Source organism: Columba livia, chromosome 1 (assembly GCF_036013475.1).
Source record: "Columba livia isolate bColLiv1 breed racing homer chromosome 1, bColLiv1.pat.W.v2, whole genome shotgun sequence".
Taxonomy (NCBI): domain Eukaryota; kingdom Metazoa; phylum Chordata; class Aves; order Columbiformes; family Columbidae; genus Columba; species Columba livia.
The window spans coordinates 1164884-1177601 of NC_088602.1; the positions used below are offsets into that span (position 1 = coordinate 1164884).

Here is a 12718-nt window from a genome sequence, read left to right on the forward strand (position 1 = left end):
CAGCAATAGAGACAGCTGGATTTTCCCATTCAAGTAGTCCAGCTCACTCAAAGAGATGAATTCTGGCTTGACCCCAGCCCAACATCACCAGAGAGAGTCCTCACCCAGCGAGGCGACCATCTGGTAGTTCTCCAGCATCACCTCCCGGTAGAGCTGCCGCTGACAACCCGACAGCTTTGCCCACTCCTCGGGGGAGAAGTAGAGCGCCACGTCCTCAAACGTCACTGACATCTGCAGCAAGAAGCACACCCGGCTCAGCACACCCCACCGCACGGTTGCTAAACACCTCTGCTGAAATCCTGCTGCTGCCAAGCAGGGTTCCGCTGGTACCAGGGGCTCTGGTATCCCAAGGGCAGTGCTGAGAGAGCTCAGAGCATCCTGTGCAAGGGAAGGGCAAGGACACAGGGGCAGTCTTGGCACAGCTGGGTGGCACAAAAGCGCCACTAGGGCATGGGAGACTCACTGAGAAGGGCCCTGGGTTCCAAGACACCCCATCAGCTGTGCTGAGTAGAGGGGCAGGGCTGGCAGGCTTAGAGGCAGGTGTCCCCTGCTCATGCCAGATTAGGGAACCACGCCAGAGCACTGGGGACTGTGCCCTGTCCCACAGCCATCCCACTAGCCAGATCACCCACCAGGACTGGGCACAGCACCGTGACTCAAGGGCTGGCCCGAGGCCTGGCAGCAGGCACGCTCCTGCCTGCCCCTGCCCGTGGTGCGGCTCAGCGGGCAGGAACGGGAGCACCCTGCACCGCACCGGCTCTCAAAACACTTCTCTCCTGCATTGCCCCACTGCAACTGGACCTGCAACTTGGCCAGTCCCTTCACAATCCCAGCCCGTGGTGTCCCCAGAGCCGGGGCCGTTTCTGACCCCCACCTTGCCGCAGCAGCCTGGAGCCCGGCGCGTCGCTGCTCTCGGCACGGAGATGGAGTCCCGTGCAGGTATTGATCCGGGAAGAGGGAGGCGGGATGCTCCGGATTCCACACGAGGTGCCTGTCCCATCACCAGCTGCACCAGCACAGCCAGGACAGATGGTCCCTGCAAGCACAACATTTTCATGAAGAAATCAGGGGCACAAGTTCACTCACCTGCCCACAGCTGCCTTCCCTGCACCTCGAGCCTCCACAGCTACTGGGAAAACACCAACATAAAAAGCATCACCTACTGACCCGTCCGGCTCGGGGTAATGGTGAGAAAGAGCCACAAAAAGAGGAGTTCTGGAATTTTGTGAGTACCCAAATCTTGCTCCAGTGCCCCCCAGGGGCAGCACGAAGATGTGCGGGGTGTTCCGGGGGTCTGAGCACCCGGCCCGGCCCCAGCCCAGCCCTTCCCAGCGCCGGGGCCGCCAGGGCCGGATGCAGGGGGGCCCGGGCGGCTGGGACACGGAGCAGCGTGTCCGCGTTGCACGGGGGCCACGGGGCGAGCCGGGGAAAGGCCGGAGCGCCGGGAGGAGCCGGGCCCTAAGGGGAGTGCGGGGGGGTCCGGCAGGGCTGGGGGGCGGCCGGCGGAGGGGAGAGCACGGGAGAGGCTGTCGGGGCCGAGTCCCCTCCGCCGGGACCCCGCGGGCCAGCAGCGCCCATCCCCGTGCCGCGGGCCCGCCGCCCGCCGCCCCTACCTGCGCCGGGGCCGGTTGGGACACTGCCCCCGTATATATGCTGCGTGAGTGTCACGGAGGTACCCCGAGGTTAGTTTAAGGGACAACAGGGTCCAAGACAACTTTTATTAAACCGGTGAAAAACAGGGTTTTAACACTCCAAAGTGACTTAAATGAAGGTTCGGATATCAGCTGAGGAAAATTATTAAAGGGCAGCAACTAATACAACAGGCGGTCCACAGAGTGCATGCACGTGGCTTCACCCAAAACAATGCTGGAGCCGTCCCTGAGTCCCGGAGAAGTACACTCTTGCCTAAACAAGGTGTGGGATTATTGTTAAAGAGATACACGTATTCGTAGTGAATACGGAAAGTGTAAACTCGCGATTCCGCGAGGGTAAATTTATAGTACACTCGCAATCCTGAGAGGGCTAATTTACGTACACATGCAAATGTGCACAGAATGTTACATGTGCTTATGTGGAAGCACGGGAGGAAAATACACTCATGATTGTGCGAAGAAATAATTTATACACGTGCTTGTATTGAGCATGGAAAGTTACACGTGCAAATGTGCACGGAAGGAAAATACACCCACGATTCTGCGAGGATTAATTTTACACGTGCTCATATTGAGCACAGAAAGTTACATGTGCATATGTGCACGGAGAGTATAAATACACTCGCAATCCTGCGAGAAGTTTTACTCACATCCGTGGCAGCGAGGGAAGCGCAGTCTCCATCCTTGGGATGGGGGCTCTTGTTGGCAGCATCTTGCTCGTGCTCCGGGAGACCCATGACAATGGGCGGAGTCTCGACGAGAATCCCGTTTTTATATTGGCTGATCAGATGTGACTGTAGGCATTCTAGAAGGTTCTCTGCACCCCCACACTGGCTGTAGGTGCCCCTGAAGCCTCCAAACATCCCCCACACTGGTCGCAGGTGCCCAGCGGCTCACTGGTGCCGCGGCACTCCCTTCTCCTAATGGCCCTGGCCAGGGGTTCTGGGGCCAAACAAAAGAAGCTGTTGGCCTCAAACAGCAGAGAGAGAGGGAGATGTGCCTACTCCTTCCATATCGAAGGAGGGAGGGGGAGAGAGTGGGGTTTGCATTCTGCCACAGTGAGTGTTGGGTCTGGGCCTGTGGAATAATATTTTTGGAAAAAATCCACATCCTGTCTAACCTCTTGGTCCAGCCCCATATCTGTAAACCTATAAATGGAGAACTGTTAATAAAACTCAGTTCAGCCTGGCTCAGCTCTGCTCTCGCTGCTGAAAAGAACTGTGTCTGTGCACCTGTTTCTGTCTGTGCGAATCGTTCTCATCGCCGCAAACGGTGCCCCGTGTGCATGTCTGATCCCTGTGGGCTCCTCATTGAGCAGTGTGTGTGGTGGCAACCACACAATCCGGCTGGTGAGTAAATCTTCGTGGCCACGCAATCCCTGGGTGTAACAGGGGCAGCAGCCCGCGTCGAATGAGTGAGTGGCAGGATTGTGTTAGTAATGGGACAAGCTGCTTCCTCTGTACATAAGCTCTCTCTGCGAGTTTTACAGCACGTTATGTGCTTCCGAGTGTTGCCGTTATAAAAATCCAGCAGCTTGTCAGGAATGTGAGTTAATTGTTTTATTGGTTGTTGTTACTGTGAGAAGTGCAGTTGTGATTTATGCTGAGATGTTTAATGTTTGCAGAGATAACCAAATGAGGCACGGGCTCTGAACCTGGAAAAAGGAAAAGGCGGTTAAGTTCTATATAAAAAGTTGTGAAACTTGTTTATGATATTATATTGATAGAGGGAAATAAACATTTAAGGGTTAACCGACCACATAATGAGTGCCTACTAACAAACTAACACTTTAAGCCACATGATGAATGCCTAGTTTAGAGCCCTATGTAACCAAGTATGTTAAGAAAAAACAGAACCTCATCGAATGCCAAGATCAGAAGTTTTACAGCACCAGCTGTAACCTTGAGGAGACAAGACAACCAAGAGTTACAGCAAAAAGGGGGCGCCAGTCTGGTTTCGGTCGACTTGGCAGTTTGGGTTCCAGCCAGTTCATCATAAAGAGCCAAAGGTACAAAGTTCACTGTGACAAAGCTGAAGGAGCCTTCATCCAAAGACCCCCAAAGACCCCTCCTCAAAACCACCAAGTGACACTGTGCAGGCGCAACAGGGGAGGGTCAGGGAGGAGACTATGGAAATGGGTATCTGAGACTCATTTTAATAAGAAGCGGGGAAAGGTTATGAATATGTAGAGGCGTTCCTGGGGTTATTATGAATATGTAACACCTTAATGTATTTAAGCACACTTCTTATTGTTAGAAGGTGTGCGTGTTGGGTGGAGCGAATCCCCCGCGCACCCAGCGCTGTATTGCTTATGCTTTAATGAACACATGTTTAAGGAATACTGTTAAGGAATTGGATTAAATGCTGTTTATTCGTGGAAGAAGCGTGAATTATTCATTTCATTACAGTTGTTTCTTGGTGGTATTGTTTGTGTAAGTGTGCTGTTAGCTTTCTCCCCCCGTCTCCTGCTCTCACTGTGAGCTGTTCCGTGCTTCCTCCTCCCCCGCTCTTCTCGTGGTTTTTACTTATGAGATGGGGTCGGGAACATCTGTTTTCAGTCATGTTCCTAAGGAATCAGTATTAGGATGTGTTTTAAAACACAGGAAAGCACTTGGAAATATGAGGAAAGAGGATCTTGTGAAATATTGTGATCAGTGGTGGCCTCTGTGTAAGTTGGATGATTGGCAAAAGTGGCCGGAGAACAGAACCTTGAAGTATAACACTTTGTTGCAAATAATGTTGTTTTTAAAGTGAGAAGAGCAGGACAAAATAAATCTCTGCAAGAGATCATTAGATCATTACAGACAGTTTCACAGGTGGAACAGTTTGAACTTCAACAAGCTGAGAGAGAATTAACTGATAACACACAGGTCACAGGAAACTTTCAGGACAGTCTGCGAGATGCTTTTCGTTATTAACATATTTTCTCTGTAGGTATCTGTTTAAACATATTACAGTTTCATTAAGTCTTTGCCTATTATATGGTACAGAAAGTTCACAGACTGCTAAATCACAAGAATCCATGGACCGAAAAAGTACATTTTGTGATGATACAGAAGACCATGATGAGCAATTTATTTCTTCACTGCATGAATGTGCTGATAAGATTTTGTGTGTGATAGCTGTTATTTTTCTTTCTAGCATGCTAGCTTTATTCCAGCATTCAGCCTTGTGCAGCTCTGTGATAGGCTGTGTCTCATCTCGGTGTACTAAACTTGGCTCTTTTGTGTGCACAGTAGGTAAAGAACCCTGTTTTTGGGATAGCAGTTGCAGCGCCCCAGATGAGACGCTAATCAAAGCCTTGCCCAGACCAGCTTGCTAGGGCAGCGGGGGCGGGTGCCGATGGGGCTCCAGCCGCACTGACCTGTTTTGTCAGAAGACCCAGCGGTGCCTCCACCTGCTGAGCAGTGAGTGGCTCAAAGGTGCAATGTTAAAGTTGAGATATTGTCTAGAATGAGTGTAACTGTGATCTATTTGCATACTTGAACTTGGTCTTTGGTTTGCCCATCTGAGCTCGGTATTTTAGTTTGCATATTTATATCTGGTATCAAAATAACTTTGTTTGGGGACATAGTTATAAAATGGGAACTGGTTCTGCTACTGAAGTACCACCTTCTTCTCCCTTAGGATGCATCCTTACACATTAGAGTAACTTTGTGGGTGAATCCTCTGATAACAGAAAATTTGAAACGATATTGTATTCAGTTGTGGCTTGAATGTGAGATTCTGGGTTACAGGAGGAGATCATCAAAAGCTCATCCAGTGCAACCTCCACGCCGGAGCAGGAACACCCAGGTGAGGCCACACAGGAATGTGACCAGGCGGGTTTTGAATGTCTCTGGAGAAGGAGACTCCACAACCCCCCTGGGCATCCCATTCCTCTCTCCTGCCCCTGCCAGGCTGTGAATTTGTTGCCCCTGTCCCTGCACCTACAGCCTCCTCTCGCCTCGCCCCCGTCACCTCGGCCACTCTCCTGCAGACAGGACACCTGGGAACAGCTCAAAGCTGCGCCTGGGAGGTTTAGACTGGATGTGAGGAAGCATTTCTGTACTGAGGGGGGGTTCAAACCCTGGAACAGGCTGCCTGGAGAGGCAGTCGATGTCCCAAGCCTGTCCCTGCTTGAGAGATATTTGGACAATGCCCGTAACAACACGCTGCCACTTGTGGTCAGCCCCAAAGTGTCACACAGTTGGACTAGATGGGCATTGTAGGTCCCTTCCCACTGAGAGGGGCTATTCTACCCCATCCCATCGCACCCCATCCCCTCTCCCAGGACCGTTCTCCACAGGAGGCTGCCTGGCAGGGTCAAACCTGTAGTCACAACCACTTGGGCAGCTATGGAGACAGCTGGATTTTCCCATTCAAGGGCTCCAGCTCAGCTAAAGAGGTGAATTCCAGCTCAACCCCAGCCCAACATCACCAGAGAGTCCTCACCCAGCGAGGCGACCATCTGGTAGTTCTCCAGCATCACCTCCTGTAGCAAATGAGACACAGACTCACTTTTTTAGGTGCAAAGGTAACATTTATTATAAATTCAGGCTTGCATTTATACTTGCTATGATGCTTGCTCAAGCATTTGCTTCTTTGCTAAGTCATTACATAAGTGATATATTTTGTGTTCCCACCCAAGTTGCTGCCATAAAACCGTTTTTTGGTCTATCACAAGTTACTCCCCTGTCCTTGATGTATCAATTAGCATCAATCCCTCTGTCCTTGACGTATCGATTAGCATACAGTCCTTGCTGCTTGTAATTTTCCACCACTTGTTCTCACGCTGTCAACTCTTGTAGTTTCTCACAGGCACAATGTCAGAATACTGCCACATCTCCCCCCTCTTTGTTTAATAATTGCACAGCCATGACACGATTAAAGCTTTTTTTCAGTCATTCCTTGTACTCAACATAAGACACAGGGTATACAAATTGGAATAAGTAACACATTGTCCTGTCCCAGACAGCAGCTCATGCTTGAAAGACAATAGCACTGAACTGCACGGCCCCAGAAAACTAAAGAGCGCCCAGTCCCACCATGACTCCCCAGCAGCAAGTGAGCAAGTTCAACCCCCCCAGCCACCCCCCAACTCTAAACTGAGAATGATGCTATATGGTGTTGAATGTCCCTTTGGGTAGTTTTGGGTCATCTGTCCTGGCTGTGTTGTCCCCCCAGCTTCCGGTGGGGATTAACCCTGTCCCGACTGACCCAGAACAGCACCCTTGAGGGAGAGAAGCTTCTCTTTAGAGCATGTGCATGTGGATCATCATTCCTGTGCCATCATATCATAACAACATCCTCAACTGGTACATCGAACCAGCACTTTCTTAAATATGTTCTCGGAGCGCCGACTGATCTTGAATTACACAAACTACTTCAACTTCCAGGGGTTTCTGCCCTTTGGTTTTGGTCTGTCGCTTGGTTTCATTTTCCATTGCAAATTAAAGTTGCTTTAAGCTTATCATTTGCTTGGAGTCATTTTCAGTGGTGCCCAACGCCCGCCGCACTGCGCTGCAAGGTAAGAGGGGGCAGCGGCTGCTCTGTGTGCTCCGGGCGGGGGACAGTAAAAATAACCATGAGGATGGAGGTGGGGGCTGGATCTGGGCCCGAGTGATCCCGGCTGAGGCTGCTATAAAAAGAAAGAGCAGCCGCTTCTCGCCTCTCCTGCCAGCAGCGGGTGGGTGCCGAGGGGCTGGGTGCCGAGGGGCTGGGGAGCAGCACCCCGACCCCACACCCACCGCAGGGCACAGGTAACGCTTCTTGCTGGGGTTCCTGGGGGGGTTCATTTCGTGGGTGGGAGGACACCACAGACCTGCGGGATGCCGGGGCCAGGGACACTTGCGTGTTTTCAGGGTTTAATGCAAGTAACGGGGTTGGGGGTCTTGGCCGGCACCGGGAGCTGTGCTGGGGATGAAACTCCGTGTGCGTTCCCTGAGCCCAGGGTGCTGCTTTTCGAACCCCCCCGGCCCCACCGCCCTCCCTGAACTGACCCTGCTCTCAATCCCCCACCTCCCCAGCCGCTCGCAGAGGAACCAGCAGCTTCCCTGTGGCAGCTGGTGACGTCCCGTGGGGTGGCTCTGCTCACCATGGAGTATCTGGTGCTGGGCTTGGCGCTGCTGGCCGGGACATTGACTGCCGGCAGCCCCCTGCACCGGCGAGACCTCAGCCCTATCAAGGAGGTGGCACTGGACATGGCCCCCAACTCCTTCGACGACCAGTACCGGGGCTGCGGCCGCATGATGGAGGAGGAGCTGCAGGAGCTCAACCGCACCGAGTTCACCAACAACAGCATCTACGCCAATGCCTGGACCATCGCTGCTGCCGAATGGCGGAACCGGCGGGGCCGCGTCCCCCAGACGTCGACGCTGCGGCCGGAGCACGCCATCGCCTTCCTGGCATACACCCAGCAGGGCCCCCTGTACCGGGCGTTCAATGTGGCCGTGCGCGAGGCCGGGCGCTCCCGTGGGGAATACCTGCGCAACTTCCACTTCAAGGTGCTGCATTTCCTGCTGACCGAGGCCCTGCGCTCCCTGCGGGACACCCGGCACCACCAATGCCACCGCGTCTACCGAGGTGTCCAGGGCATCCGCTTCACCGCCCGCAGCTGGCAGTCCATCCGCTTCGGCCACTTCACCTCCGCCTCCCTCAGGTACGAGAGCACCCAGAACTTCGGCCAGGACACCTTCTTCTCCATGGAGACCTGCTATGGCGTCCCCATCAGGGACTTCTCCTCCTTCCCCGAGGAGGAGGAGGTCCTCATCCCACCCTTCGAGAGCTTTGAGGTCACCAGTGTCACCCGCAACGGGAGCAGAGCCCTCATCCAGCTCCGCTCCCAGGCTGCAAACAGCACCTACAACTGCGAGTTCGTGAAAGGTGACGTCCCCGAGGGACGGTCCCTCGCTGCCACTGGAGTGCAGAGGATGGGGAGGCGTGGGGGGCAGCCTCATCCTACCAGCTCTGCCGGGAAAGAGCGATGGTGGGGAGGGCAATGGGGGTGATCTTGGCCTCGGGTGTGCATGCTTGCAATGGGGAGCTTTGGCAGCAAAGCACGGCACAGCACAGCATGGCACAGTATGGTGAGGCTTGGCATGGCACAACATGGCACCGCACTGCCCGGCACAGCACGCACAGCTGCTCGGGGTGAGGAGCTGCACGGTGCAGCAGCCGTGCAGACAGAGCTGGTTTTCTTGGCAGAGAAGAGATGCCGGAGCCGGCCGTGCGTCTTCAGCACAGGTGAGCTGAGAGCCCCCACTGCAGACGGGGAGGGTGACCCCGACCAGGTCCCCCGTTCCTCAGCCCCCCGGCTGTCCCTGACTCCCCCTGTCTTGCACCCTCAGGCTGGAGCATCCCCAGGGACCCCCCACATCTCTGGGGGCTCCTCCTGGCAGCCACGGCCCTGGCAGCTGCTGGGGGTCCCTGAGCCACGACGCCACCGCTGCCACTGCCCCACGGTGAGGACAAGGAGTCAGGAGCCACCAGCTTCATGGACACAGAGGGACAGGACGGGACAGCAGGAGGGGCTGGGGACACGGGAACCTCTGCGGGGTCCAGCGCGGTGGCCGCCCACAGGCAACTCAGCCCTGCCACGGTGCCACCAGCCCCGGGACGCGCCGGCAGCCCCAGGACACGGGCAGGGACTGGATGAGGCATTTGGCAGCACCAAGACGGAGGCTTTGGGATGCAGTTGAGTGGGGGGTCTGTGAGGGGCCGTCCCAGGGCTGGGGGCTGATGGGGACCGGGGGGATACCCCGAAAAGCAGGGCTGCTTTTCGGGGTGTCCCTGTCCAGCACTCCCCTTTCCCTGGCCCCCAGAGGACTAAAGACTCGCTGTGGGAGCGCGGTGTCTCTGGGGGCTTCTATGGCTCCCTCGGCTGGAGGGCTGCAGCTGGGGTCTCCTCCAGCCCCCCTGCACATTGCCAGCCTTCCCACATCCAAAGCATCTTGCAGAGCAATGCCCTTGCCCCAGTCCTGCTTAAAGGGTCTGGGGGGGGTTCTCCTCCTGCCATTTGTTCCCCTGCCTGTCCCATGGCTGCCTGTGGCCTGGGAAGGGGGTCACAGCCCCCCCAGCAGAATCACAGAACCCCAGAATGTCAGGGGCTGGAAGGGCCCTGGCAAGCTCATCCAGTGCAATCCCCCCATGGAGCAGGAACACCCAGATGAGGTTACACAGGAAGGTGTCCAGGCGGGTTGGAATGTCTGCAGAGAAGGAGACTCCACAACCCCCTGGGCAGCCTGGGCCAGGCTCTGCCACCCTCACCGGGAACAAGTTTCTCCTCACATTTAAGTGGAACCTCCTGTGTTCCAGTTTGCACCCGTTGCCCCTTGTCCTACCATTGGTTGCCAAGCACCCCAAGGACAAGCCAAGCAGGGGGCTGCGCCATGGAGCAGCACGTGGGGGTCAGCAGCACTGCACTGGGGTCAGGCCTGACTCCCTCGGTTGCAGAAGAGGACAAGATGGACCCAGCTCTCCAGGGTCCCTGCACCCCAGGGCTCCTCCTCACCCCCCTCCAGGACAGGGCACAACCATGGACCAGGTGTCCCCGGGACAGGACCAGGGCTGCAGTGGCTCTGCCGCCCCTCACCAGACAGGGAGGGGGTCAGGGAGGGATCCTGCCCTCCGTGGGCACCAGAGCCCCCTCCTCTCCCTCCATCCCCACCACACGGGTGCCCTCTGCATCTGGGGGCAGTTCCATCCCCAGGAGGTGGGTGACACCGGGCAGACTTCATGTGCTTTAATAAACCCTGGGGTCCCACAGCCGGCTGGGGGCAGGTCCTGGGGCCAACAGGGGCAGCGCTCCCGGCTCAGCTTGTGGTGTCAGGAGCCCCAAGCACAGCGGGGCCAGCACACATGGGGCCATGCGGACCCCATGGTGAGACACAGAGATGGGCCTCCATGGAGGCATCACGGCCCCACGCCGCAGCGCAGGGCCACACGAGCCGGGACTTGCATGAGTCACGAGTTGCTTCCCGGTCTCAGCCCAGTCCCCCGCTCGTGGCAGAGCTGGGGGCCGGTGCCGGGGGCACCCACCGCACCGCCTTGGTGTCCATGCCGAGGGGGCTGAGCACCACGCAGGTGTAGTTGGTGCGCAGGTACTGGGTGCTGAAGGAGCTGAAGTGCAGGTCGCGGAGCAGGGTCACCCCCGAGCCCCGCGGCTCCTCCCTGCGGACCCAGCGGGGACCCGTCAGTGCCCACCCCCAGCTCCACCACAAGCCCTGGGCTGGGGGACCCGGGGTCCCTGCCCCCGGCGGGGGCTGCCAGCCCCGCTGCACCCTGGAGCCCCCCAACCCTGTACTCACAGCACCGTCCCCTCGCTCACGGGCCCCGTCCCAGTGCAGCTTCTCCACGAAGGAGCCGTTCCCCAGCCAGTAGAGCAGCGTGAACTCGGGGAGGTCGCTCACCGCCTCACACGACACCGTCACCTTCTCGCCTGAAGCCGAGGGGACCAGGGGTCTCAGGGGCTGCCAGAGTCCCCGGTACCACCTCCAGGCCAGGGGATGTTCCCCCATCTCACCAGCACCCCAAAATCTTGGCTTGTGGGTGGAGGATGCACCCTGTACATCCACAAGGGCTGCCAGAGTCCCCGGTGCTGCCCCCAGGCCAAGGGATGTTCCCCCATCTCACCCACACCCCAAAATCTTGGCTTGTGGGTGAAAGATGCACCCCGTACATCTGCAGGTGCTGCCCCCTTCCCGTGCCTCCCCCTGGCTGGGGGTGCCACTGCAGCCCCCCCACATCCCCAGGCCACCTTTGCAATGCCCTGGGGGTCACTCACCCAGGCGGGGGGGCTCTGCTGACAGCCGCAGGACGGTGATGTGGGGGGGCTGCAGGGCCATGGCACCTGGAGCAGCAGAGTGGGGTGAGGTGGGGGGGACAAGTGCTGCCCCCTCCCCTGAGACCCCACATCTCTGGGGTGGGCAGCAGAGCAGGGTCCCACAGAGGTGACGGGGCACAGCTCATCATGGGGAGCTGGTCCTGCCCCACTGCCCCCAGCAGCCCCCACTTACCCGTGTGCGGGGACACCAGAGCCCAGCAGAGCAGGGGCAGGAGGACTCGGGCAGCAGCTCCTGGGTGTCCTGTGGGCAGCGATGGGGCTCAGCGCTGGGCACAGCGGGATGCTCTCCCGAGACTGGAACGGTCCCATCCCCCCAGCATCCCTGGAACCCAGGACTGTCCCCCCCCAGCATCCTCCCAAGCCTGGGACTGGACCCTCAGCATCCCCCAGCCTGGGATGGTCCTGTCCCCCCAGCATCCCCCAAACCTGGGACTGTCCCATTCAACATCCCCCGAGCCCAGGACTGTCCCCTCAGCGTCCTCCCAGCGTCCCCCAAGCCGGGGATGGTCCCATTTCCCCAACATCCACCAAAGCTGAGACTGTCCCCTTCAGCATCCCCTGAATTCAGAACTGTACCCTCCCCGCCCCAGTTTCCCCCAAGCCTGGGATGGTCCTGACCCCCCAGCACCCCCAAGTCCAGGACTTTCCACTCCCCAGCCTGGGATGGTTCTGCCCCCCAGCATCCCCGGACCCAGGACTGTCCCCCCCAGCATCCCCTCCCCAGCATCCCCCGAGCCCCTGCCCAGGGTCCCCCAAAAGTCCCAGCTGGTGCCCCCCAAGGCTGCCCCGACCCCCTCCCTCCCCGGAGAGCCGGGTCCCCCCACCCCGGTCCCTGGGTGACCGTACGGGCGAGACGCGGTGCAGCCATGGTGCGGCGACACTCGGGCCGGCGGCGCTTTATGGGGCGGCCCGAGGGGGCGGGAGCGTCGTGACTCACCGGGCCCCGCCCCCTGGCCCCGCCCCGGCCCCTGAGTGTCTGTGGGTCCCGTGTCCCTTGATCCCCCGGGACGTGCCCAGTGTCCCCGTGTCCCCCCCTGCTCTTTCCCATGTCCCCGTGGCTGTGTCCCACCTTCCCTCGGGTCCCCTGTCCCCATGTCCCCCGTGGCTGGTTGTCCCACAGCCACTCCAGGAGCAGCCTCCATGTCCCACCCACCCGTGGGCACCCCAGGGATACACCCCGTGTCCATGGTGTGGGGCGCTGAGCCAGGTGGTGGCACAGGTCCTGGGGAAAGTCCCCACGGCT

At 57.8% G+C, this 12718-nt stretch overlaps 2 protein-coding genes and 1 long non-coding RNA gene across 4 annotated transcripts; 2 read left to right on the forward strand and 1 right to left on the reverse strand.

The window, feature by feature from the left end:
- Window positions 1-2356: 2356 nt before the first annotated feature.
- Window positions 2357-6311, forward strand: LOC135578298 (uncharacterized). 2 transcript variants are annotated; one of them, XR_010469779.1, is made up of 3 exons: window positions 2357-3001; window positions 5280-5447; window positions 6019-6311. It is a non-coding gene; the product is annotated as an uncharacterized LOC135578298 (long non-coding RNA). The 2 variants fall into 2 exon arrangements; XR_010469780.1 differs by having other exon boundaries at window positions 2360-3001; window positions 5390-5447.
- A 971-nt stretch (window positions 6312-7282) lies between these two features.
- Window positions 7283-9117, forward strand: ART1 (ADP-ribosyltransferase 1). Its single transcript, XM_065049726.1, has 4 exons — window positions 7283-7393; window positions 7661-8516; window positions 8838-8876; window positions 8981-9117. Exons 2-4 carry the CDS (start codon window positions 7730-7732, stop codon window positions 9061-9063), a joined length of 909 nt encoding a protein of 302 aa, XP_064905798.1. The 5' UTR covers window positions 7283-7393; window positions 7661-7729; the 3' UTR covers window positions 9064-9117.
- A 1242-nt stretch (window positions 9118-10359) lies between these two features.
- Window positions 10360-12407, reverse strand: IL18BP (interleukin 18 binding protein). Its single transcript, XM_065049725.1, is given in 6 exon segments — window positions 10360-10802; window positions 10940-10959; window positions 10961-11070; window positions 11416-11481; window positions 11648-11716; window positions 12322-12407. Coding segments are annotated over 6 exon segments (474 nt in total). The 5' UTR covers window positions 12344-12407; the 3' UTR covers window positions 10360-10615.
- Between the last annotated feature and the right edge of the window lie 311 nt (window positions 12408-12718).

Excerpts from the sequence above, each read along its gene's own strand:
- ART1 (XM_065049726.1), top strand. The coding sequence starts at position 7,730 with ATGGAGTATCTGGTGCTGGGCTTGGCGCTGCTGGCCGGGACATTGACT. Across the intron at positions 8,517-8,837 it reads CAACTGCGAGTTCGTGAAAG|AGAAGAGATGCCGGAGCCGG; the intron begins GTGACGTCCCCG and ends TTTTCTTGGCAG. Across the intron at positions 8,877-8,980 it reads GCCGTGCGTCTTCAGCACAG|GCTGGAGCATCCCCAGGGAC; the intron begins GTGAGCTGAGAG and ends TTGCACCCTCAG.